We start from the raw sequence: 27,778 nt of genomic DNA on the forward strand, positions 1-27,778 counted from the left end.
GAGGATTTTCACCAAAGTCATGGCAGAAATGATGGTTCTCCTTCGCAAGCAAGGGGTTACAATTATCCCGTACTTGGACGATCTCCTGATAAAGGCGAGGTCCAAGGAACGGTTGCTGAGAAATGTGAATTTGTCTCTGTCGGTTCTGCGACAACATGGTTTGCTGCTAAATTTGCCAAAGTATCAGTTGATTCCGACCACTCGGTTGCCCTTTCTGGGCATGATTCTGGACACAGGTTTACGGAAGGTGTTTCTTCCGGAAGACAAAGCTCTGGAACTGCAGACGATGGTCAGGGAGCTTCTGAGGCCGAATAGTGTGTCGATTCATCAATGTACTCGGGTTCTGGGAAAAATGGTTGCGGCGTACGAAGCCATTCCGTTTGGCAGGTTTCATGCCCGGGTGTTTCAGTGGGATCTGCTGAGCAAGTGGTCCGGGTCTCACCTGCACATGCACCGGAAGATAAGTCTATCTCCCAGGGCCAGGATTTCTCTCCTGTGGTGGCTACAAAGTTCTCACCTCCTAGGAGGGCGCCGATTCGGTATCCTGGATTGGGTCCTGTTGACAACAGATGCAAGTCTCCGGGGCTGGGGTGCAGTCACTCAGGGAAGAAATTTCCAGGGGAAATGGTCGCTTCAGGAATCTTGTTTCCACATAAATGTTCTCGAGTTAAGGGCCATTTACAACGGCCTGCTACAAGCAAGAAGCCTTCTTCAGGGTTGGCCTGTCCTGATACAGTCGGACAACATAACAGCGGTGGCGCATATAAACCGTCAAGGCGGAAAAAGGAGCAGGGCGGCTATGGCGGAGGCCAAAAGAATCCTTCGCTGGGCGGAACAGCACGTGAGCGCTCTATCAGCAGTCTTCCTTCCAGGAGTGGTCAACTGGGAAGCAGACTTACTCAGCAGAGACGATCTCCATCCGGGAGAGTGGGCTCTTCACCAAGAGGTATTTGCAGAAGTGACGAAGCGTTGGGGAACTCCGCTGATCGACATGATGGCGTCTCGCCTCAACAAGAAGCTTCCGGGGTATTGTTCCAGGTCAAGGGACCCCCCAAGCCAGTGCAGTGGACGCCCTGGTAACTCCGTGGGCGTTTCAGTCGGTGTATGTGTTCCCTCCGCTTCCTCTCATTCCAAAGGTACTGGGAATCATTCGACGAGCAAGAGTGCAAGCGATTCTTGTCGTTCCAGATTGTCCAAGAAGGGTCTGGTATCCAGATCTTCAGGAATTACTTGTGGAAGATCCTTGGCCGCTCCCTCTAAGAGAGGACCTGTTATTGCAGGGACCATGCGTGTTTCCAGACTTACCGCGGCTGCGTTTGACGGCATGGAAGTTGAGCGCCAAATCTTAGCTCGGAAAGGTATTCCCGGGGAGGTCATTCCTACTCTCCTTAAGGCGAGGAAGGAGGTTACGGCGAAACATTATCACCGTATTTGGAGAAAGTATGTTTCGTGGTGTGAGACTAAAGCTGCTCCTGCGGAAGAATTTCACTTGGGTCGGTTTCTCCATTTTTTGCAGGCAGGATTCGATGCCGGCCTGAAATTGGGTTCCATCAAGGTGCAGATTTCGGCTTTAGCTATCTTCTTTCAGAAGGAATTGGCTGTTCTCCCTGAGGTTCAGACTTTTGTGAAAGGAGTGATGCATATCCATCCTCCGTTTGTACCCCCGGTGGCACCATGGGATCTTGATGTGGTCTTACAGTTTCTTATGTCTTCCTAGTGTGAACCTTTGCATAAGGTTGAGTTAAAGTTTCTCACTTGGAAGGTGGTCATACTGTTGGTTCTGGCATCTGCCAGGCGGGTGTCTGAGTTGGCAGCCTTATCTTCCAAGAGTCCGTACTTGATCTTTCATTCGGATAGAGCGGAATTGAGGACTCGTCAACAATTTCTGCCGAAGGTGGTTTCTTCGTTTCACATTAACCAACCTATTGTGGTACCTGTGGCTACAGATACTGTGGCAGTTCCAAAGTCTCTTGATGTTGTGAGAGCTTTGAAGATCTACGTCGCCAGAACGGCGGTGGCCAGGAAAACAGAGGCGCTGTTTGTCCTGTATGCTTCCAACAAGATTGGTCATCCTGCTTCGATGCAGACTATTGCACGCTGGATTTGTAGTACGATTCAGCAAGCTCATTCTTCGGCTGGGCTACCGGTGCCGAAATCAGTGAAGACCCATTCTACCAGGAAGGTGGGCTCATCTTGGGCGGCTGCCCGAGGGGTCTCGGCACTTCAGCTTTGCCGAGCAGCTACGTGGTCGGGTTCAAACACCTTTGCTAAGTTTTACAAGTTTGATACCCTGGCTGAGGAGGACCTCATGTTTGCTCAATTGGTGCTGCAGAGTCGTCCGCACTCTCCTGCCCGTGTTGGAGCTTTGGTATAGACCCCATGGTCCTTTTGGAGTCCTCAGTATCCTCTAGGACGTAAGAGAAAATAGGATTTTAGTACCTACCGGTAAATCCTTTTCTCCTAGTCCGTAGAGGATGCTGGGCGCCCATCCCAGTGCGGACGGTTACTTGCAGTGTATTCTTACTAGTTGCATTGGTTTACACACGGGTTGTGTATTTGTTGTTTCAGCTTGTTGCTGTAGTTAAATTCATACTGTTATCTGGTTTACTGTTACTCCGGTTGTACGGCATGTTGTGGTGTGGGCTGGTATGTTCTAGCCCTTAGTTTGAACAAAAATCTTTTCCTCAAAATGTCCGTCTCTCCTGGGCACAGTTCCTATAACTGAGGTCTGGAGGAGGGGCATAGAGGGAGGAGCCAGTTCACACCCAGTCAAAGTCTTTTCAGTGTGCCCAAGCTCCTGCGGATCCCGTCTATACCCCATGGTCCTTTTGGAGTCCCCAGCATCCTCTACGGACTAGGAGAAAAGGATTTACCGGTAGGTACTAAAATCCTATTTTTTTTCATTCAGGGATGATCTGTAGCTTTAACCCAAATGACTAAATTAAAAAATATTTCCCTAATTACATTTTGGCTAGGCAATGCCAACCTGGGTCCAGGCTGCAGAGTAAACAGGTGACCCGAGACCCGTTAAAAGCCTATGGAGAGCCAGCTCACTGGCGCTTGGAGATGATGTCATCTCTAAGTGCCGGCAGAGGGAAGACCTGCCACTAACCGGGGTCTGGCCTGCGATGTAAACAGGGTTTCAAACCATTGAAACCCATGTTCACTTACCTAGGTCGGATCCATTTTTTTGGGAAAAGGGGTATCAATGACAGTGTATTCCAAATGTTTTTGAATCTAATTAAAATGGACCGATATATTAGTATACTGACTCCTTGCTCTGTCTCTTTGCCATGTGCATAATTCTGGATCTCACCTTGTCCTTTAACTTGTGCTCTCTTGCAGGAATCTTCGGACAGGATCTCATGGATTTGAAACAGAAATTAACTTTGAGCAGTTTCTCATTATTATGTCCTATTTCCGCCCGATGGGTCAGATTGTAGATGAAGAGAGCATTAGCTCATGTCGCAAAGACAAGCTGAGGTGTAAGTAGCTCTCAGTGACTACCAAAGAATATGCATGGATTAAGCTTACAACTGAACAGTATATGCATAAAAGAATGCATTTATTGAATGATGTGTTTAGAAAGTAAGAAAAGTTTCATTTCTAATGTACTACCTTGTACTTTAGACAGCAATCCTACATGTATTTTTATTCTGTAAATAGCAAGTTCCAAGTAGCTTTTGTGCATGCACCTGTCATTTTCTTCGACATCTACCTACAAAACATTATCTCCTTTTCTTAGTCTCTTTGGAGAGAAACAAGTATGGCTGCCAGACACAGGCACTTGGCATGTCACGTGATGGCATAGGGCGAAGGAGAGGGAGGATATCACAGTGAAAACAGAGCTAAGTGGGATGTTCCAAAGCCTCTCTGCTCACTAAATGATGTTGTTGCCATGGTAATCACATAACATTGTGGAAAGCCGGCATAGCTATCAACCATTAACACTAGTTTGAGGAAACATGGGATTACATTGCCACTGCCACTCAATACTTGCTAACTTTCCACACACATATCCATTAATTTAGTCATCCCATACAATCCATTGTAATGTGATGAGATAATGGGCCTAATTCAGCATGGATCGTAGATGTGCGAAAAATCACACATCTACAATCCATTACACTAACATAAGGGGGGACAGCCAGCACAGGGCAAGTTCGCCCCGCATGCGGGATCCAGCCCCCCCTCCCCCTGCACACATGTGAAAGCATCACGCAGCGGCGATGCTTGCGCATGTTTAGGGTAGGCAGACAGCTACCTGTCATGTTTTGGGTCGCAGCAGCTGCATATGACGCCACACAGCCGCCGCGGTCCACCCCACAAAAACGGTCCGGACACGCCTGTTTTGTCTGGACCGCCCCCTCCCAATCTGCGAACGCCGCAGGCTAAGGCGTTCGCAGATGTGAGATGCTGTTGCATCTCAATGTGTGCACGCGCAGTGCGACTTCTGCACGTGTGCACATTTCACAGAGCATCAGCATGCGAGCACTGCCGCAGAAGCGTTCTATGCTGAATAAGGCCCAATGAGAAGATATCTGCACACACACAGGGGATACTGGTTATCTACAGACCCTAAGGGGGGAATGTAAGAGGGCGTGAGAATCAGGATGTGAGAGATTTTGTAAGAGTTTTCCTGTTGTTTTTTTGTTAAGTGGTAATGATGTACATGGCAAAATCAGCCTGGTTTAGCCATGTAAATGATTGCCACTTTAAAAAAAACAGGAGAACTCTCAAATCCTCTCACATCCCGATCTGATTTATTGTGATTGGACAAATCTTGGTCATAATATAACATTTGGGTCACAGTCATGTAGATATCAGACCAATATTTAGATATCACTGATGTGCAAGCTCAGACCACCATCTTTTCAAACTCACTTGTATGTAATATTCCTGCTTGCTAGTTGATAGGTTAGACAGAACTTCTATGTAATCTATTTTTTCCTCCCACAGACTTCAGACAGGTTATTAACAATGAAATGCAGATCAGTCAATTGGGGGATGTAGGAAAAAGATATATATGGGAACAGATACATACACGAAACCTTTTCCTAAGCCACAAATATGTAACAATTAATATAGCCAGCATGTATCTGCTTAGTATCATTCCGTCACTTTTCTCTTTGAAGCAATAGTAGGAACCAGTTATTCCTGCTCCACAGGTTCCGTCATTCTCAGCAAGTGGCTAATTAAACATCTTGCTGCTTGTACCATTTGGTTTTCTATATATATTCAAATAGTATATATTCTGCCTCGCAGTGAAACACATAAAAATTATTTCATGAAATTTAGCAGGCATTAATTAGATCTGGTGATTAAAGTAGATAGCTGTGCCAAATCTAAGGCAAAGTGATAGCGGTTGTTTTTTTACACAATATGTAGACAACCTCCATTATGTAGAGATACAATAGTCCTTATGCTATATTGTTAGGAAGTAAATTATCTGTCGGAAGCTCAGCAGCCTATGCTGAGTCCACTGTTCCTATACAAGCATCTTGTCTCCATCTTCCGACTCATCTCATGGTCATCTTTGCGTCTTCTCTACTGTGAGGTTGGCAGTCTCAAGTTCAATAGGATGTGAACAGCCTTAACATCATGTCCGGGGAGCTACACGTCATATACAGAAAGGCTGTATATAATAAGATTATGTTATTAAAAATATAATTTTTTGTTTTTGTTTAAGATAAAGAATCTTTGTTTCATGTATAAGATAGTCACAAGCTTATTCATTAGGTAAATAGTAAACTCTGGTCTTTGTTTCAGTTCTCTTCAACATGTATGACAGTGACAATGACAGCAAGATTACCCTGGATGAATACAGAAATGTATGTATGGGTTTCTATACTGAGCACAGGCCAGATTCCATGCCAGCTACTGTCACTGCACCTGTGTGCATTACCTCTGCTCAGATTAATCTGACATTGCTTCTTCTGCAGGTGGTGCAAGAGTTATTATCAGAAAATCTCCACATTGAGGTTGAGCATGCAAGATCTATTGCCGACGGAGCAATGTTGGAAGCAGCCAGCATGTGTGTGGGGCAAATGGTAATGTATTAGCGATCAGCTGTCACATGCTATAGTGAGATCATCTATAACATATTGCCATTTCTACAGAAGATGTGTCTGGCCTAGATGCAACTTATCATGTTCTTATATGAACAGTATTCTTTAATGATATTATTAAACATATGAAAGATATGTCATTTACTGTATGAATCTGACACATGTTGTATGTCTTAGCCCTTCCACTGCCCCCCTCACCCACACGCACACAAAAAAAATTAAGTTTACCTTTAATCAATTCCCCTATATAACAACCCCAATGGGCGTCAAGCAATGCAAGTCACTTTTCTTTTTATTGCATTTATGAGAATAGGATTATTGAAAATGGGCAAAGGGATCTTTGGCTAAGCAAATTAGAAGGCATTCATAATTTCTTCCTCAATGCTGGTGGTCCACTCAGATCCCACAGATCTGTGATTCCACACCCTTTCCCTGATAGGCTGCACGCTTTAGCACCAGAATTCTACATAGTGGTCTGGAATAGGCAATACTAATTATACAAAAATACAATATAAAGTGGGCGCTAAAAATTATTAAATAACAAATAATAAGTGGCTGCTCACACAAGGAGGATCTGGATATCCTCCCAAATAATGAGACACTGTACCCAAGAAATATAGTTAGAAGTGTGAGCGCACATAAAATTATAAGTTTTGGTTAATTAAAAGGCTGCTGGAATAAAAAATTTCTTTATTTAAAAACAACAAACTAAATAGACATTACTAAATAAAACGGAACATCACAATGGAAATCACAATGTACAGATAATTATGTATCCCCGCTCTGGCCAGTTTAACTTTGTAAACAATTAGTAGTTTGCATGCATGCCAATTGATTAGTAATTGATTGTAACAAAGCACAGTCCTTAAATGCAGTCTTATTGGTTAGAAACTGTTTTCTCCCTCCAAGGAATTTTGTGTTAGTAGTATTAGTATTGATTAATAAAGTTATTTGTGCTATATAATTCCCACTCTTTGAAAAGAAACACAGTCCCTTAATAAAAGTTGATAACACAGTTCGTTGATGTATAGCTGCTTTGCTCAGAAAATTTAATGTGATACCAGCTCATACTGGTCAAGGATGCAATGCTGATAAATTAGGTGATCAATTAATCCCCCGTCGGGACACTCATATGGGCAGTGCTTACCCTCCCACTCTGCGGCGGTTCTGGTGTCTCCGGCTGGGCTAGATCACACTGGAGGCGTACCGCTGTAACCAGCTGAGCGGTGACACGCTCAAGGCGTGTGGTGAAGCAGGGTGCGCTCGGCCGCGTGCCGTGGCTTCCGTGTTGGTCGGAGCTTCCGGTGCGTTCCACCTGACGTCCTTTAGTCACCTGATGCGTTTCTCCGCCTTCTGTGGGTGGCGGTTTCTTCAGAGGTTTGAGAATCCACTAGCACAGTCTCTATTTATCGGGGACTTCTCATTGGTCACATATTTATTAACCATTACTCTAGGACTTCTCATTGGTCACATATTTATTAACCATTACTGATAACATCTATTAAGTCCTTCCCAGGGATACCCTGATTCTACCAGCTGTTTCCATTCGATTATACCATTTGTATATATAAATCATATAGGTAATATATTCATTTAAAAAAGAAACAAAAAAATATATATATTCTTATAACCACAGTGAGGAGTCATACCGGTCCAAATAGTACTTATACATACAAATTGATTTATAGCTCAAATATTAAAGGCCGTTGCCCACAATTAATTATACCTATAATTGATGTTACAAAGAGAAGTGTTTTAGAAACTTAATTGGTCAAAGAGAGATATATCTCAGACCCATTTGGTCCTTACTTGAAAGCCATAAATATGCAGGACAGCAGAGATAAAATAATAGCATATGTATACACACATATTTAGATATATACTAGTACATATATAGATAGACATATACATTTAATATATTTAATATAGAGGTCTGCTGAGAGAAATGTAATATAAAATAGGTATACAAATCCATAGTAGAGACACATATATAAATGAGAGATATCTACTCATATAGTGTATAATAAAATGGCCTATTTTTATTTTTATACATGGGGTCAGCCATTCATAACTACCCCTTCCATTTAATCTCTCTACAGATGATATCGTGCATATGGTCTAGGGCAGAGCTGGCCAAACCAGTCCTCGAGATCTACCAACAGTTCACATTTTCCAGACCACCTAGCTGGTGCACAGGTGTAGTCATTACTAATTAAGATGTGCTGCATTCATTCCTAACTGACAATTCTACAGATCTCCAGGAGGCCTAGAAAATATGAACTGTTGGTAGATCTCGAGGACCGGTTTGGCCAGCCCTGGTCTAGGGGATCACCCATTGAAAAAGGAAGTTACCAACCTCATATTTACAGTTACATCTAACCCCGCTGGTACTCAGCCCTAGAAATGGCATTAGCCATATCCATTCGTACATTCTATATAGAGATAGTCTATACTAAACAGTACCTAGCTAGCAGAATATAGAGACCACAGTATAGATATATAGATGTAGCGGAGAGTTGATTGGTCTAATACTTATAATTAGAGAGTTCTAGAGAGCACAACTAAAATACAGAATATTTAAATAGAGAAAACATATCAAGAAATAGTTTATATGGATCCTTCTTGTTGTTATATATTATTTATTTCTATATTTTCATTTAGACCCTGGGGTTCCAGGGTCTTTAGACGAAAAATCCAAAAGGCTTCTTTTCTACATAAAGTATTAAATCTATCGCCTCCCCTTTCTGTTAACCCAATCTGTTCAAGAACTTTTAATCGGATGTTAGAACTTTTTCCCTGTTCACACTGATTTGTGTGTCTTGATACACTATGTAAGGTCCTTTTGTTTAAAATGTTTCTTCGATGCTCAAGAAACCGTACTTTCAGCTTTCTGATGGTACGTCCTACGTATTGGTACCCACAACCACACTCAACAAGATAAACCACATAAGTTATTCGTATTGACCGATTTAAAGTATGTTTCTGTGTGTATATTTTTGCCGTCGGACAATAGAGCAATATCCAGGAAAGTGATGTAGTGGGGATCGCAAGTGTGAGTAAATTTCAATCCATAAGTGTTGGTATTCAAATGTGATAAAAATAAAGTGATAGAATCAAGATCCCCATCCCAAATAAAAAATAGATCATCTATATACCTGCCATAGAGGACCAGGCTCCCCCCGAGGTCCACCCGCCAAATGAGCTCCTCCTCGAGTGCACCCATATAAAGGTTGGCGTAACTCGGGGCGAACCTGGTCCCCATGGCAGTCCCCCGTGACTGTAAATAATACTTGTGATTAAACGTGAAATAATTGTGCTCAAGAATAAATTTTATGGATGTCACTACCAGGGTCTTTAAATTATCATCAACCGATTCATCTTTTTTCAAGATATCGGTTATAACTTGTAGTCCTTTCTCATGTGGTATATTAGAATAAAGAGGCTCTACATCACATGTTAGAAAGTGATATGTATTTTGTCTTCAACATATTTAAGAATTGAGTAGTGTCTTTAATATATGATTTTAATTGGACTACATGTCCCTGGAGGTGAGCATTCACAAACTGCGACAAATTAGAAGTGATTGACCCTATACCAGAAATGATTGGACGCCCCGGGGGTGATGTGAGTGACTTGTGCGGTTTGGGCAAATGATAATAAACCGGAGTAATGGGATAGGGTATAAACAAGAATTGCCATGTATCCCTAGATATTGCTCCACTGTCCAACGCCTCATCCAACATAACCTTTAATTCACCTTGAAATTTGGCAGTGGGGTTGGAGGATAAAACCTCATAGAAGAGGGTATTATTCAACTGTGTATTAGCCTCCTTGATGTAGTCTGCTGTGTCTTGCAGCACTACCCCGCCCCCTTTGTCTGCCATTTTGATGGTAAGATTCTCATCTGCCATCAAAGTTTTAAGAGCTTTTCGTTCATCATAAGATAAGTTATCCCTTAAAGGTTCTCTCTCTGCGCTCTCACATAACCTCCTGAAATCTTCAATGGTTATATTATAAAAACCCTCAACAGAGGGGCCCCTAAATTGTAGGGGATAAAAATCTGATTTCTTTTTGAAAACTTTATCTTCTTTTTGAGCTTTATCTATATTATATAACTGAATAGTCCCATCATTTTCACTCTCCAGTTTTAACTCCTCTAAAATATTTATTTTGAGCTATAAATTTGTATGTATAAGTAAGTACTATTTGGACCGGTATGACACCTCACTGTGGTTATAAGAATATATATATTTTTTTGTTTCTTTTTTAAATGAATATATTACCTATATGATTTATATATACAAATTGTATAATCGAATGGAAACAGCTGGTAGAATCAGGGTATCCCTGGGAAGGACCTAATAGATGTTATCAGTAATGGTTAATAAATATGTGACCAATGAGAAGTCCCAGAGGGGGATAAATAGAGACTGTGCTAGTGGATTCTCAAACCTCTGAAAAAACCGCCACCCACAGAAGGCGGAGAAACGCATCAGTTGACTAAAAGACGTCAGGTGGAACGCACCGGAAGCCGGAAGCTCCGACCAACACAGAAGCCACGGCACGCGGCCGAGCGCTCCCTGCTTCACCACATGCCTTGAGCGTGTCACCGCTCAGCTGGTTACAGCGGTACACCTCCAGTGTGATCTAGCCCAGCCGGAGATACCAGAACTGCCGCAGAGCGGGAGGGTAAGCACTGCCCATATGAGTGTCCCGACGGGGGATTAATTGATCACCTAATTTATCAGCATTGCATCCCTGACCAGTGTGAGCTGGTATCACATTAAATTTTCTGAGCAAAGCAGCTATACACCAACGAACTGTGTTATCAACTTTCATTAAGGGACTGTGTTTCTTTTCAAAGAGTGGGAATTATATAGCACAAATTACTTTATTAATCAACACTAATACTTCTAACACAAAATTCCCTGGAGGGAGAAAACAGTTTCTAACCAATAAGACTGCATTTAAGGACTGTGCTTTGTTACAATCAATTACTAATCAATTGGCAAGCATGCAAACTACTAATTGTTTACAAAGTTAAACTGGCCAGAGCGGGGATACATAATTATCTTTACATTGTGATTTCCATTGTGATGTTCTGTTTTATTTAGTAATGTCTATTTAGTCTGTTGTTTTTAAATAAAGACATTTTTTATTAAACCAGCAGCCTTTTAATTAACCAAAACTTATCATTTTATGTGCGCTCACACTTCTAACTATAATACTAATTATACACAGGAACCGATTGATGAGAGACTTTTTGTAAGGCTACCTAGTCATGGAAGTAGATGTGGACACATATGAAATACACAGGTTTAGTTTAAGTAATTTACACATATTCTGAATGCGCAAAATAAACTGCAGCCATGCAGCATGCATATATAATAATGGCTGTGCAGCCATGCTGCATGCATATATAATAATGGCTGTGCAGCCATGCAGCATACATTTATAATAATGGCTGTGCAGCCACGCAGCATGCATATATAATATGGGCTGTGCAGCCACTCAGCATACATATATAATAATGGCTGTGCAGCCACGCATCATACATATATAATATGGACGGTGCAGCCATGCAGCATACATTTATAATAATGGCTGTGCAGCCACGCAGCATGCATATATAATGTGGGCTGTGCAGCCATGCAGCATACATATATAATATGGACTGTGCAGCCATGCAGCATACTTATATAATATGGACTGTGTAGACATACAATATGCATATATAATAAAGGCAGTGCAGCTAAACAGCATACATTTCGAAATATTGCTGCGCAGCCATGCAGCATACATATACAATAATTGCAGTGCAGTCATGAAGCATAAATATATAATAATTGCTGCGCAGCCATGCAGAATTAGAATTTTCGTATGTAACTGGATAAACATGGCTAATACTGCATAAAGACATTATGCTTGGTGCATACTCCGCAGGAACATTCTAGAAAGTTCTGTTCGCTTATGAATCTTGCCAAAGGAATTTTGAGGTTATTTTGGCAAGGATAACAGTATGTACAGTTTCCATCACATCCATCCAGTCTTTCACACAAATTAGCAATGACAGTTATTGCCAATTATAAATGTGAATAGATGGGCAGATGGACCTTAACTTCTGTGAGCAATTGAGTTAAACAGAAAATTGCATGATGGTGTAGTCTCAGAGTAAGTCTATTTATTTCACAGGTGGAAACCCTGACTTTCTCTTCTAGTGCCCCTGTCCTTCATAATCATCACCTTGTGCAGGTCCATGTCAGGCTGATATACACATAGGGCTCTATAAAGGTTGGCGTTACCCATAGCAGTGTCTGTACTGTACTAGCACAATCCTATAAAATGACAGAAAATGTCTGGATTATATTTGCCACAACCGTCCTTTCCTATATGATGTAAATGTAGAATATGGAATAACGGCCCTCATTCCGAGTTGTTCGCTCGCTAGCTGCTTTTAGCAGCATTGCACACGCTAGGCCGCCGCCCTCTGAGAGTGTATCTTAGCTTAGCAGAATTGCGAACGAAAGATTAGCAGAAATGCTAATAAATAATTCTTTGCAGTTTCTGAGTAGCTCCAGACCTACTCCTAGATTGCGATCAGCTCAGTCCGTTTAGTTCCTGCTTTGACGTCACAAACACACCCTGCATTCGGCCAGCCACTCCCCCGTTTCCCCAGCCACTCCCGCGTTTTTCCCTGACACGCCTGCGTTTTTTAGCACACTCCCGGAAAACGCTCAGTTACCACACAGAAATGCCCCTTTCCTGTCAATCACTCACTGATCAGCAGTGCGACTGAAAAGCGCCGCAGGATCAACAGCAAAACTGCTAAGTTTTTAGTTAAATAACTAAGCGCATGCGCTCTGCGTACCATGCGCATGCGCATTTAGCAACAAATCGCAGCATAGCGAAAATCGGCAACGAGCGAACAACTCGGAATGACCACCAACCTGCACTGCCAACTTTCACTGTTTTACTGGCACACTGTTCCTTAGCTGCATATGTTACAGAACTGTACCCAAATTTCTTTAAATTCTAATTCTATGGGAACAGCTAGGCCCATAAGATCATCAGGACAGAAAGTCGGATATTAGTGGTCATGAGAAGGATTTCCATGGTAGTTATCAAAGTGAATCTGGGTTCATTTATGCGGGTGGTCTTCTGTTTGCCGGCGGCCGGGCTCCCGACGACCAGCATACCGGCGCCAGAATCCCGACCGCCGGCATACTGACATCTTTTCTCCCTCTTGGGGGTCCACAACCCCCTGGAGGGAGAATAGCGCGCTACCGTGCCCGCAAGGGGCTCATTTGCGCTCGCCCAGCTGTCGGTATGCCGGCGGTCAGGATGTGGTAGTGTATGCCGGCTGCCAGGCCTGGGAGCCGGCATACACTACCACACCCCAATTATGCAATATGCATCATTCTATTAGATTAGCTTATGTAACATAGGGCAAGTACTGTACATCCTAATTATACGTTTGTTTTCTGTTTATGTTCTGTCTATAAATGTTTGGTAAAACATAAAAGCATAGGTTATTCTGCACAAGCAATAATTACTATAATTACAGCCTTTTATAAACCTTTTGTAGAATACAGTTGTTCTATGTACACTATAAGGGAGAAAATAACATACAGCATATACATGTAAAAGTGTCAGAAGCTCTAATTATGGGTAGGGCTTCTCACTATGCACATCAGGCTTCCTTTCTGTAAGCCTATTGCAAAAGTCTTCAGGCAACTTACGGCAACAGAAATTGTAAACAAGAGACGTATAACAAAGATATAGGAATTCAATTAGCCGCGGTAAGTTACCACGGCGAACCCGCAAAATCACATAGGTCTGTGAACCTATCATAAAGCATTGTGATAAAATTGCTGTAAAACGCTTCTGTCTCAAAAAATTATCGGGGCTAACTGTTCCTTATTGCACAAGACATGTTATGTGTTCCAATGTGGTAACCTATGGTTTCTATGATTTTGGTCGGGATCCCGGCTGCCAGGTTGCTGGTTGGGGGGGCGAGCACGACGAAGCCCCTTGTGGGCTCGCTGCGCTCGCCACGATGCGGGCACGGTGGCTCGCTGTGCTCGCCACGTGTTCTATTCCCACTCTGTGAGTGGCGTGGACATCCACAAGTGGGAATAGCCCTGGCCTCCTGCAGGCCGGGATCCCAGCGTCTGTATGCTGACCGTCTGTCACCTGACTACATCCCATTTCTACAGATATATGTAGACAGCTACCAGAACTCTGTGACTCACTCATTTTCTCTCTCTCCCTGACTGTGATTCTCTGCTATCATGCCCCCAGTAGAGAGGAGATCCTACTCCTCACAAAGTAATTATGTGTGGAAGGCCAAACGTGGGAAGAGAAACAGGAAAATATCTGCACAGGCAAAGACGGTTGTTCTCTATATAGACTAAATGGAAGAACTAAGCACAAAAAAAACACAAAGAAAGTGACATGAAAATCATTATAAGGAAACCGTTTTTTCCATTACACTGAAGAAATAAGAATGTGTACAATACGTTATTGTCTGAGGGAGTTGGCATAATGCCGGGTCGGCGTGCGGTGTGAAAGGGGCATTGCCGAAATCACGGGTCGCCTGACCTGGCAATTCAACCCGGGTATAAAGCAGTGTTATACCCGGGTTGAATACCAGGTCAGTGGTTGCGTAAACGGGCTCCCGGGTCGATGCGACCCGGGACCCGTTTACTAGATAGGGAGAGGCGGCGCGGAGATGAGCTCATTTTCCAGCGCTGCCGGCTCTGCCCCTCCGCTGCTATGGCATCCCGCCCGGCTTATTGCCGGGTCGGGAAAGCCTGCAGCAGCTGCCAATGCCGTATCCCATCGGGAAGGACCCGCTTCCAATTCCCGGGTGGGATCCGGCATTGGCAGTGTGAAAGGGGTATTACATAGAACCGTATTTCCCTAATACCGTCTTCCAGTCCCCCACATCCAGAGATTCAGTTGGGAGATTACAATATTGCATGATGGTGCACAAACTCATGTTACACATTACTGATTGCTTCGTTCTCTGCTTTAACAGGAACCTGACCAGGTGTATGAAGGAATTACATTTGAAGACTTCCTGAAGGTAATAAAGTGTTAAAAGATATACCAAATCCAATAACTTCTTCGTTACACTGAACTCCTAACGAGTGCTGCTATTAAACATACGAGTATATGTAGAAGGTTCATGAACTAAACAGAATGTAAAACTTTTGAGGTAAGAGTTTGATTATAGGGAGACTTCTTACTCTGTAATTCCTGTCAGAATGCCTATTACAGGGCATTGGAGGGAACATTTGGTACCTAAGAGGACCAGTAATAGAGGACATGGTTATATATAAAAGAAAAATCTTTAATCCTGTCAGGCTATAAGTACTTTACAGATAGTCCTGTCACCTCTGTGAGGCTCCCAGTTACCTAGATGCAGATAATGAATATTTCATTCATCGCCTGTGCAGTGTTCGGGAGACCCGCATACATAAAGTAACCAGCACCGACAATAGCTGTGCTGATTGCTTTCCTCCCAGCCGGCTGAAGTCCAGACACTTTGTTAAAATACAGAATGTTTTTTTTAGTTTTTTTTTAAGACTAAAAATAAAATATACTCCGAGTATTGTACAGTAAGTGCTGTTTTCTGCACAAGGTTAAATACACTAAAATGTAGTTTGCTCCCTGTCACTTCTGTATTGAAGTCTGGTTAGCCTATGGTGAGTGTAAACAAATACAAGTCAATGTACCTAGGGAGGCCAATCCCGGGATCGAGATCGGCGGGATCCTGGGATTTGGGCCCAAAAATGCCGGGATTTGAATCCCGGGATTGGAGCCTCCAATCCCGGGATTCAAGGGATTACAGTGCGCATGTGCGGGAGGGTTGGAAGCGGCGCGGGAGGGCGGGTGGGTGTAAGTAATAACACTTAGTATCAGGCGGCCGCGGCAGCCATGGACACGCTGAACGCAGCGGCAATTCAAATGAAGCGCCGGCCGCCAGCCAATCAGAGCTGGCGGACCGGCAGCCAATCAGGGAAGCTGTCGCAGCAGCGGCAGCCAATCAGGAGCGACTGCTGCGGCAGCTTCCCTGATTGGCTGCCGGTCCGCCAGCTCTGATTGGCTGATGGCCGGCGCTTCATTTGAAATGCCGCCGCGTTCAGTGTGTCCATGGCGGCCGCGGCTGCCCGCCTAATAGTAAGTGTTATTACTTACACCTACCCTCCCTCCCTCCCGCGCCGCTACCAACCCTCCCGCACCACTACCTACACCCACCCTCCCGCACCGCTACCTACCCCCATAGGTGTGCGCAGACACTGACAGGCGGGTGCCGCTCTGGACCCCCCCCCCTCCACGGCACGGCATTATAGTGTTCTATCACCTCCCCTGTCCTGGATATAGACTGCTCACCTGGGCCGCCCAGGTGAGCAGTCTATATCCAGGACAGGGGAGGTGAGAGAACACTATAATGCCGTTGGGGGGGGGAGTCCGGAGCGGCACATGCCTGTCAGTGTCTGCGCACACCTATGCCTACCCCCTCCCTACCTCCGCACCGCTACCTACCCCCTCCATACCTCCCGCACCGCTACCTACACCCTCCCTCCAGCGCTGCTCCCTACATCTTTCACTGGTCCCTACTGCAATCCCGGGATTTACATCTTTCACTGGTCCCTACGGGAATCCCGGGATTGACCGTTTTTCAATCCCGAATCCCAGGATTGAAAAAACGGCCCGGGATTGGCCTCCCTAAATGTACCCTTATGCTGGAAGACAAAGGCAATCTTGTATAGGACCCCAAAGTGACTGTGATGCCCAGTAAAGATCTTGTGACCGTTCATGTTGGTAAATGTGGCAGTAAGATGATTGTTATCCATCTGTGTGTCATCATCTTCCAACAGAGTTTGCTGCGTGTAGCATGCCCACGGGCTTGTGCACTGTGTACGCACAAGTGAGCCATAGGATTGCACCGGGTACATTCGCTCTCGTAAATGGGACGCACATGGGTGCGGCTAGTCACAATCGTGATGCAGCTGCACATGCGATCCATTTGTGGGGAAGCAGATGGTGGACCCATCTGTATATCTCACCACTTGATAGGTGCCATTTGAGTATGATAATCAATCTATATAGGTTACACACCCAGCCGATGGTGGCGCAGGTGAGCCGATGCAGGAGGCGTCTACTTTTATCAGACATCTCCTGCTGCATTACCATATGTGTGTATGGTTGCTGCTTCCAAGCAAGCATCAGCGATGCACCCTACAACCACAAATGCAATAGGCCCTATATTCCCTACCACATGTACACAAGTTTGGTTTTTTGGAGAGGAAATGCAAACAAGGAGAGAACATACAAAGTCTACACAGTTAGGCCATTGGTGTGAATTAAACCCAAGACCACAGTGCTGTGAGGCAGTAATGCTAACCAATACACCAACCATGCTGTCCTAATTTGTATAGATTTAGCCTAAGTTTAAATATAGTTTTCTAAACTTTTCTGTACACATTCGAAATGACAGCTAGTTCTCCATCCCCCACCTTATAACTCCAGCCCCATTTGTAAAAATATGTACCAAATCCATCCGCAGCTCACAACAGACCTCCATAAACCCACTTCCATAGAAGTGCTCTGATGTATAGTTAAGGGCAGTCTGCAATACATTTGTATCTCGGTGAGAACCTGTAGTGCTTCACATTTCAGGTAAGGGTGGGGTAGTGGATAAAGGGAAGAATTCAAGAATTTGTTGTACAGAGGTAAAACTATTTAATTAAATAACTTGTCTGTAAAGAGCCAAGCGACTTTATCAGTTATTTGGCGATATAGTTGTCAGGTGGTAGCTATTGTTACTGCTGATACCCATTCAGGAGGAGTGCGGGTGTATGTATTAAGGGCTAGGCAGATAAAACATACAGATTGACACAGTACAGCTCCTATCCAAAGTTAACTCTTTATATGTGTCTTACTGAAATGTATAGAATTTTTCCAGTAAAAAAATAATAGAAACTTGTCACATAAATTGATCAAAGGGAAACTAATATTAGAAATTAGCGAGTCCAGCAGTACCGCACTTGTGCCACAAGCAGACTCGTGGCTAATAGGATTGACCCATAGAGTATCCCCTACACTGAGATGCAAACTCCAGAGTGGAAGAGAAGGAAAACAATTGCTGCTGTTCAGTGAGATTATCACAGCTATAGAAAGGGGGTGTGGTTTAAAAGGTTGACCCCACATGGTTGAAAAAGTTGACACAATCAAAAGGTTGACACAGAAATGTTTTTTTCTGGGGGGTGTCAAATTATAGGTTTCAGTACATGAAACCCCAATTAGTGTTCTGTGTTTGCGCTCCATGCTTCGGGAAGGTGTTAGTCCATGTGGATGGTAAAGTATGAAAAAGTTGAAAAAAAAAGCATAAAATAAAAAAACCTTGTGTCGACCATTTTCATGTTGACCAAGTGAACCTGTCGACCTATTGACTGCCGACCTATCATTCGGATATCATAGAAAGGATCAGCAGTTACCAAAGACAGTCCTCGCATTAATAGATGTATACATAGAATATTTAGACAGTATCACTTCCACCAACATCCAGACTGCGGCCAACTGTAATACATCTTATTTAAAGATGACACAAACTTTAAATTGACATTTAACATATCACGTTATTAATTTCAAGGAATGCATTAAATGTCACTTTAAAATGTGGTCCATCACAATATATGAATCACACAACTGTAATGATTTAAGAAAAATGTTGTGCAAATACAAACTACTAATATAATTCTGTCCGAAGAGAAATTTGTAAGTTAAATATTAGGGTGGAATTCAATTAACCCCTACACTGGCACTTATCGGGAATTTATCTTTTTTGGGACCCCCGATAAGTGCAGTGTTTTCATGGTCACAATCGCAAAACACATAGGTCCGAGAACCTACAGTATGGGTTTTCAACCGAAAATGGGATTTATTTTGGGCGAAAAAACAGGCTTGGATTGTATTGCTGGTAAAAAAACATTGGGCAAAATATTGCGGTAAAACCCATTTTTCTCACCTGAAATTTTTTCAGGCACAATTGAATTCCCCCCTAAATATCTGTATTTGTTTACAATTGTTTGTTAGTATTTAAAGATCTGTTACTTTGTTGCTCACGGCTATAATTTGTGAAACAACCAGGACTTTCTCTCACTGGTCACCTTTATGTTTTAGCATCAGTGTTTATTAGGCACAGATAGGGAAGGCAATCCCGGGCCATTTTTTTCAATCCCGGGTATCGGGATTGGCTTTTAACTATGTGGCCGTCCCCTCGCCCCACACACATAACTCGCCATATACCGGGGGCGGGCGGGTGGGGAACATCCTCCGCTCTCTCCTGGCAGCTCCCAGCGGTGTATGACGGTGCAGAGTGACCTCTCACGCTGCACTAGGCAGCCGGAAGAAGGAAGCCGGGCAGCATCCGAGCGTCCTGTGTACGCTCAACGCTGATCCCTCAATCCCCAGGATTTCAGCTTCCAATCCCAGGATTGAATCCCGGCCCTAAATCCCGGGATCCCGCTGATCCCGATCCCGGGATTGGCCACCACAGGCACAGATATAACACATGTATTAAATACATTTGGAATGTGACTAATGGAACGGTTTTGTTTTATCAATATTAATGATATTAGCGGTGCTTACTTCTACTAAATTTTCAGTTTCTGCTTGTTTTAGGATCTTAATTAGTGTAAATTATTATAATGGGATACAATATGTGATCCTCTGAGTGGTAATATTTTCTATAAATTATTTATATTTGTATATGCAGTGTTCTTTATCACCACTGAATTATGTGTGCCATCCTAAAGGCAATCCATATGCAATACTACATCCTCTCCATAGACCATAGAAGCTATGAATATAGGTTAAGTGCAAATGGACAGGACTCAAAGGGTGAAAAAGATGAGAAGTGTGAATTCCCGGCGCACGGAATCTCGGCATTTGAAATACAAACGCCGGGATCCCGCTGGTGAAAAAAACGACCCCCACCAACCTAACCTTCCCTACCTGTAGCCTAACCACCCACCAGAGGTGCCTAAAGCTAACCCCTCATCCCTGATGCCTAAACCTAACCCTCATTACCCCCCGCAGCCTAACCCTAACCCTCCAGGGTGGGAGCCTAACCCACCCCGCACCCTAACCCTCCAAGAAATCTCGGCATTTGAAATACCAACGCCGGGATCCCGCTGGTGAAAAAAAACGACAGAGGGTGAGTAAGGGGTGTTCTCTCCTTTCCCCTCTCCCCACCAACCTAACCTTCCCTACCTGTAGCCTAACCCTAACCACCCTCCAGAGGTGCCTAAAGCTAACCCCTCATCCCTGATGCCTAAACCGAACCCTCATTACCCCCCAGCAGCCTAACCCTAACCCTCCAGGGTGGGTGCCTAACCCACCCCGCAGCATAACCCTAACCTCCGGAATGCAGCCTAAAGCTAACCCTTCCCCCCCCTCCCCACCACCACTTACCTCCTCTCCAGCACCGTGGTGTGTCTTCATTCGGCATTCTGGCGCCGGGATGGTGCACCCATTCTGGATGCTGGTGTCGGCATTCAGAATAGTGTCAGGATTCCAGCGTCGGTATTCTGACTGCCGGGATCCCGACAGCAGGGATGCTGACTGCTTCCCAAAAAGATATGTCACCATGTGAGAGGTGTTTTTATTCATACATGTGACAAGAACACATAGGCATGTTACAGCTACGTCCATCAGGGAATCTGACACTTTGCTGACTTTGAGACGTCCTACAGTAACGGCAGTTTGCATGTTTCTATTTAGGTACACACACACACACACACACACACACACACACAGTGTAAACATAAAACCCTGGCATAATGGAATGAATGGGCTTTCACACCTATTTACACAATGTTGCTGGTATGTGCCTATTTCTAAAATAAGATTGATGCTCGTAAGGAAAATGATTTATACAGTTTCAAGAGATACAATATTCTCCTTGTGACAATTCTCTCCATTAAAGGATTTTGCAAAGTTTGTAGTGTGAGATAAGAAATTAATTTACATACAGTTGGCACGGGTACCTAATCTATCTCCCTTCAGCCAGGTATACACTACTGTTTCCAAATTCCTCACTCATAATAAATTATGTTGGGAGGCTTCTCAGGATTTCCAGCTTCTTTCACATGAGTTTGACATATTCAAGGAATATTGTCCCAAATGGAAAAACAAATATTAAAATGATAGCATGGTTGAGTTCATCTTTGAAATTTGGATCTTTGTTTTTGTTTTCTTTAAAACCTCCATGAAAATACAATTTTATCTTTATTAATTTTTTGTTATATACTACATAGGGGAAAATTAGACAACATGAAATAAAATCAATTTTAATAATTGTTGTAATAGTTATGTTATTGTAAGCCATTAAGCAATATTGTAACAGTTATCCCACAAATTTAGTTTGCTCAAAAACAGATGTTTAGTTTAAAAACGTCCCCCCTTGATGGTATGTCTTACGGTATGCAACATCTAAACAGAAGTGACCCTTTTACTTATAAATATTTAGCCTGTGATTACAGTATGTGTCATCTCAGTACGGGACGGATAAGGGATACTCAACCTGTATTATTAACTTCTTCTAATGAAAACATATCACGCAGAAAGTTACAGAGAATGGCTACCAGCCCCCACCATGGAGCTTATGGGCTAAACTCCGTGTGTGCGATTCCTAGACATTCTTATTTTTCTTTTCTTTTTTGTTCTTTTTGGATTTCATTTTTGTTTTGATTTTTTTTATATATTTGTTTTCCTGTATTGGGGGACATGTAAGACGTGATCCTCAGCAATATTAGATCATTTGCAGAGTAATAAAATATTGCGCTTGATGCAGTGAAATAAGGAGAGTTATGGTAGACTTACCATTGTTAACTCTCTTTCTGCGAAGTACATAGGTTCTACAGAGAAACATCGGGGTGTAGAGATGGGTCTGGATCCAGGCACCAACAGGTAAAGCTTTAGCTGTCCCAGGATGCATTGGGGGCCTCCTCTATAACCCCGCCTCCAAGCACTAGGAGCTCCATTTTGTTAACCAGTCCAATTCAGGAAGCAGGCAAGAGAGAAGGAAGATGTTAGTCACATAAGAATACATTCTCACGACAGGAAAAGGAACCAGTGGCTAATGCCATACAAACCCAAAGAAGCTAGGTGCGTCAGGGTGGGCGCCCTGTGGAAACCAGTGTACCTTGCAGAAAGAGATTTAACAATGGTAAGTCTACCATAACGCTCCTTTTCTGCAGCAGGGTACATAGGTTTCCACAGGGAAACATCTGGGAAGTCCTAAAGCAGTACTCAAGACAGGGGACGCACCTGAGCGGATTAGAATCCAGCGTCCAAAGGAAGCATCCTGGGAGGCTACGGTATCAAAGGCATAGAACCTAAGAAACATGTTCACTGCGGACCACGTAGCCGCCTTGCACAATTGTTCTGCAGACGCGCCAAGGGGGGCCGCCCAAAAAGGTCCAACAGACCGAGTAGAATGGGCCTTAATCCCAACTGGTACTGGAAGTCCAGTTTGCGTATAAGCATGTGCAATCACCATTCTAATCCATCTGGCCAAAGTTTGCTTATACGCAGGCCAGCCACGTTTGTTGATTCCGCACAGGACAAAGAGGGCATCAGATCGTCTAATAGAGGCAGTCCTGTCCACATAGACACAGAGAGACCTAACCACATCTAAAGAACGTTCTTTAGCCGACAAGTCTGAATAGATAAAGGCCGGGACCACAATCTCTTGGTTAAGGTGAAATGATGACACCACTATAGGCAAGTAACCAGGTCGAGTTCAGAGAACCATCCTGTACGGTGGAAAATCAGAAAGGGCGGGCAACAGGACAAAGCGTCTAAGTCCGAGACCCTTCTTGCTGAGGCAATAGCCAACAGGAACAGGACCTTGGCCGTGAGCCATTTGAGGTCCACTGATTCAAGATGTTCAAAGGGAGACTCTTTAAGGGCTTTCAATACAATAGACAGATCCCATGGAGCCACTGGAGAAACATAGGGAGGCTGAATACGCAGAACACTCTATGGCACTTATAGTTTGTTTTATATATATTTAACACTTTCACATCATTTTCTTTCACTCCTCACATCACTCACACATGCAGCATTAGCTGCTCCTACTTCTTTAACCCTTTATTTGTATCACTCTTGCGGTGCCATGGGGTTGTGTGGCTGGGTGGCTCTGGGGTGTCCTGCACCCCTATAGTTAGTGTTAGGGACTTACCCAATGAGAGGATACCTTGGCGCGGTGGGTAAGCTCATAGCCCTGGCCAGGATTATGCTAAATGCCTCTGGTTATTACAGGTTGAGCTAGTGTGAGATAGTGCACCTGCACCTCTTTTCCCTTGTATACTGTATTAAGTCTCAAGCAGAGTAGCACCTCATTACTTAATTATGGTGCGCAAACTAGGACCCCCCTTCCCATTTTACTTAGAACACTCTGAATGAACGTGTTTGCATCAGGTATAGAGGCAATCTTGCGCTGGAACTACAGCGACAAGGCAGATATATGAACCTTGAGGGTAGCAAGATGAAGACCTAAGTCGGACAAAGGCCGGATTGCCAGCCTTCAGCATAGTCTGCATTAAAGTCTCAGAGAACCCTTTGTTCCTAGGAGTGATGCTTCAAGAGCCATGCCGTCTAAACCAGTCTGGCCAGGTCCGGGTAAAGACATGGGGCCCTGCAGTAAGAGGTCTTGACGCTGAAGAAGTAGAAGGGGATGCTCCGTCAAAAGACCATGTAGGTCTGAGAACCATTGATATCTGGGCCACTCTGGAGCGAACAGAATCAGTATTCCTCCTTCTTGCTTGAACTTCCGAAGTACCCTGGGCAGGAGTGACACCGTACGGAATATGTAAGGCAGCTAAAAGTTCCATGGAACTGCCAAAGCATCCGCGAACGCTGCCTGAGGATTCCTGGTTCGTGACCCGAAGACCGGAACCTTGTGATTGAACCTTGAGACGCCATGAGGTCCACATCTGGTAGACCCCATCTGTTCACGAGGAGTTGGAAGACTTTGGGATGAAGACTCCTCTCTCCAGAGTGAACATTCAGGTGACTGAGGAAGTCTGCTTCATAGTTTTGGATGGCTGGAATGAACATTGCCAATTTGGCCGGTATATGGCATTCCACCCAACAGAGGATTTTGGACACTTCCAGCATAGCCATTCGGCTTCAAGTGCTGCCTTGATGGTTGTTGCAGGCCACTGTGGTGGCATTGTCTGATTGTACCTGAACAGGCCTGTTCCGTACCAGAGGAAGGGCGAGAGACAGTGCATTGAACAATTGAACACTGCTCTCAGCCCCAGAATATTGATTGGAAGTAGAGATTCTTCCTTGGTCCAACGACCTTGAAACCAGTGTCACAACAACACAGCTCCCCAACCCCGAAGACTGGCGTCCGTTGTCAGTAGGACCCAGTTGGAGATCCAAAAGGGACGGCCCCTGCTCAATTGCTGGTCCTGTTGCCACCAGGTCAGCGACAGACGAACCTCCGGAGTCAAGGAGCCCATTTGAGATCTGATCCGATGAGGTAAGCCATCCCACTTGGAGAGGATCAACCGTTGTAGAGGGCGGGACTGATACTGAGCGTACTCTATCATGTTGAAGGATGACATCATCGGGCTGAGGACTTGCATCGTCGAGTGCATTGACACTCTGGGGCGACGAAGGAAGTGCCTTATACTGTCCTGAAGTTTCAGGACCTTGTCTGAAGACAGAAACAATCTTTGACTGTGCATGTCCAGGAGTGCCCCTAGGTGCACCATGCTCTGAGCTGGGACCAGAGAGGACTTTTTCCAATTTATCAGCCACCCCGGGGGACTTAAAGGAAAATCACCGTCAGGTGGAGCTGACTGAGGAGAACCTGTGAATTTGCTAGAAAAACAGGAGATCATTCAGGTAGGGTAGGATTCTGATTCCCTGGCCATGACCTTGGTGAAGAGCTGAGGCGCCGTAGCCAGTCCAAACAGCAGAGCCTGGAATTGGTAATGAAGGTCGCCAATAGCAAACAGCAGGAACTGCTGATGCGAGATGGCAATAGGAATATGCAGATATGCATCCTGTATATCCAGGGATACCATATAGTCTCCGGGTTCCATAGCCAGCACTATTGAGCGCAGTGTTCCATACGAAACTTGGATACTCTCACAAACTTTTTTCAAAGATTTGAGGTTGAGTATAGGCTGGTATGACCCATTGGGTTTCGGAACCAGAAAGAGTCGAGTGGTAGCCTCTGCCCCTCTGGGACTGAGGAACCAGCACCACTACTCCTGTGCTCTGGAGGGAGTTGAAAACTGTTTGTAGAGATTGCGCTTTCAACGGGTCCGATGGGAGGGTTGTTGTACAGAACTGGTAAGGGGGATGTCTCTTGAATGAGACAGCGCACCCGTGAGAGACAACTTACAGCACCCAAGCATCTGAAGTGGTCGTGAGCCAGACCTGGGTGATCTGCAGAAGTCGGACTCCCACCCTGGGGTCCCCCAGGGGAAGGCCAGCACTGTCATGCAGCAGGCTTGTCATGTTTTACAGCAGGCTGTCGGGCTGCCCAGGGCTGTTTTGCCTTGAGTTTGGATACGCGAGACTGTCTAGGGTATGACTGACCCTTTGCTTTCCCTTGACGCCGAAAGGAGCGAAAAGTGGTGCTTTTTGCCTTCTGAGAAGGATTCGTAGTGGGAAGAAAAGCTGTCTTAGCAGCTGCCAGCTCAGACACTATCTTATTTAGGTCTTCACCAAACAGAATGTCCCCAGTGAAGGGGAGGATTTCCAACGTTTGTCCACTTTCCACGACCTCTGGGGTTGTCCAGGTTTCCCACCTGATGTCCACTAAATGATCAGAATTGGGTAACACAGTTTTAACCACCTTCTGCTGTTTAAGTTTTCTTTGCCACTGTAGTGGAATCCTCCTCATCAGTGAGTTGGAGGATATGCTTAAGAGCAATTACTAGGGCAGGGACATCTATTGATAAGGGAGATTCCTCATCTGCGACACAAGAATCAGTGTCAGACAGGACAGTACGCTCCCCCTCCTCTTCAGATGAGACATTAGAGAGGTTTGGACTGTGAGAAAGCAGCAGCCCGCTTAGACATACCCGAGACATATTTGTGCCCTGAGGGAGTTTTCCAGATACTGATTAACCTGTTACAGATGGTTAGACAAATTTTCCACCCACAGCGGATTTTCCATAGGTACAATTTGTGGGGGTAGTGCTACAGGCGGCCCCATAGGGGTAGCAAGGCATTCTACCAGTGTACCCAGTAGGGTAGTAAATGCTGCCCATGGTGGCTCCTGACTAGGTGCAGGAGCTGCGGACTGACTGGGAGGTTATGACAAACAGTACAGAGGCCATCATGTAATGCTGCCTCCTCTGTCAAACCCGCGGAGCACACTCTGCATGATGCTGCTGCAGGGGCTTCCGCCGGTTTACTGCTCTTTTTTTTTTTAGACATTGTGGGAATGTAAATAACTGGACTTACACAGTACAATAAATAGCCAGACAATATTACAGTAAGCTGTGAGTTAATAACACAAAGGGGGTCATTCCGAGTTGATCGTAGCTGTGCTAAATTTAGCACAGCTACGATCACTCACACTGACATGCGGGTGGACGCCCAGCACAGGGCTAGTCCGCCCCGCATGTCAGTGCGGCCCCCCCTTCCCCCGCAGAAGTGCAAAGTCATCGCACAGCGGTGATGCCTTTGCACTTCAAGAGTAGCTCCCGACCAGCGCATCTTTAGCGTGCTGGCCAAGAGCTAATCATCGCTCCCCGGCCCACAGCGGCTGCGTGTGACATCACGCAGCCACCGCGGACCGCCCCCCAACGGTCCGGCCACGCCTGCGTTGGCCGGACCACTTCCCCTAAACGGCGGCTTAACGCCGCCGCCCAGCCCCCTCCCGCCAAGCGACCACCTCTGCCTCAGAGGTGATCGCTAGGCAACGAAGGCTGCCATGTGCCGGCGCACTGCAGCGCCGGCGCATGCGCCGTTCCAACCCGTCCGCTGCGCTGCGATAAACTGCAGCGAGCGATCAGGTTGAAATGACCCCCTAGGTACAGTGTGACTGCAACACAGATATAATATACTTATGCTGTATATACATATAGATATACACAGGCTTTAACTATTATTCTTGACCCAAACGCACCTAGCCCAGGGTTAGAATATAGGAATAGTTAGAGCTGGGAAACACTGAAAGTGAAACCACATAGCAGTGTAGGCACACACAGTCACAAGCAATGTAGAAATTATATTACAATAATGCTGCACTGGACTCTTATATCACAGCGTGGTCTGGAGACCAGAGGATATAGCAGAATACTCGTACAATATAATCTGCAATGTACACAATGCTCAACTAACACTGTATGAGAAGACAAGTAGGATACTCAAGTGTATTATAAAAAGCAGTCCTGTATACAGGTGTTTTTACATAGAAACCTTTGCCCAGCAATCCCGGAGACCTGCTGCTACTATGCTGTCAAGTTTCTGTGAGGGAAATGGAAGAGAATAAGGTAGCTCCAGGGCGGGAAATCTGCAGTAGATGGCGCCCAGAGCCGGGGGAGGGGCTACAGGTCAAGCGCCGCCTCCCCTATTTTGGTCTTCCACCACAGGTACCATAGGGCCTTATTAAACAGGTGGTAATACACCTGGCCTGTGCCCATCTGCCCTGGTGGTCTAGT

At 44.8% G+C, this 27,778-nt stretch overlaps 1 protein-coding gene across 3 annotated transcripts in view; it reads left to right on the forward strand.

Moving 5' to 3' along the window:
• TESC (tescalcin) overlaps positions 1 to 27,778 on the forward strand; it is a 155,771-nt gene that overhangs the window by 120,508 nt on the left and 7,485 nt on the right. For all 3 annotated transcript variants that reach the window (XM_063964340.1, XM_063964339.1, XM_063964338.1), the window contains 4 exons: positions 3,346 to 3,485; positions 5,770 to 5,831; positions 5,943 to 6,050; positions 15,109 to 15,156. In XM_063964340.1, the coding sequence (XP_063820410.1) occupies positions 3,346 to 3,485; positions 5,770 to 5,831; positions 5,943 to 6,050; positions 15,109 to 15,156 (358 nt within the window). The remainder of the gene's footprint in view (positions 1 to 3,345; positions 3,486 to 5,769; positions 5,832 to 5,942; positions 6,051 to 15,108; positions 15,157 to 27,778) is intronic.

Source organism: Pseudophryne corroboree, chromosome 1, assembly GCF_028390025.1.
Source record: "Pseudophryne corroboree isolate aPseCor3 chromosome 1, aPseCor3.hap2, whole genome shotgun sequence".
In the NCBI taxonomy this organism is placed as follows: domain Eukaryota; kingdom Metazoa; phylum Chordata; class Amphibia; order Anura; family Myobatrachidae; genus Pseudophryne; species Pseudophryne corroboree.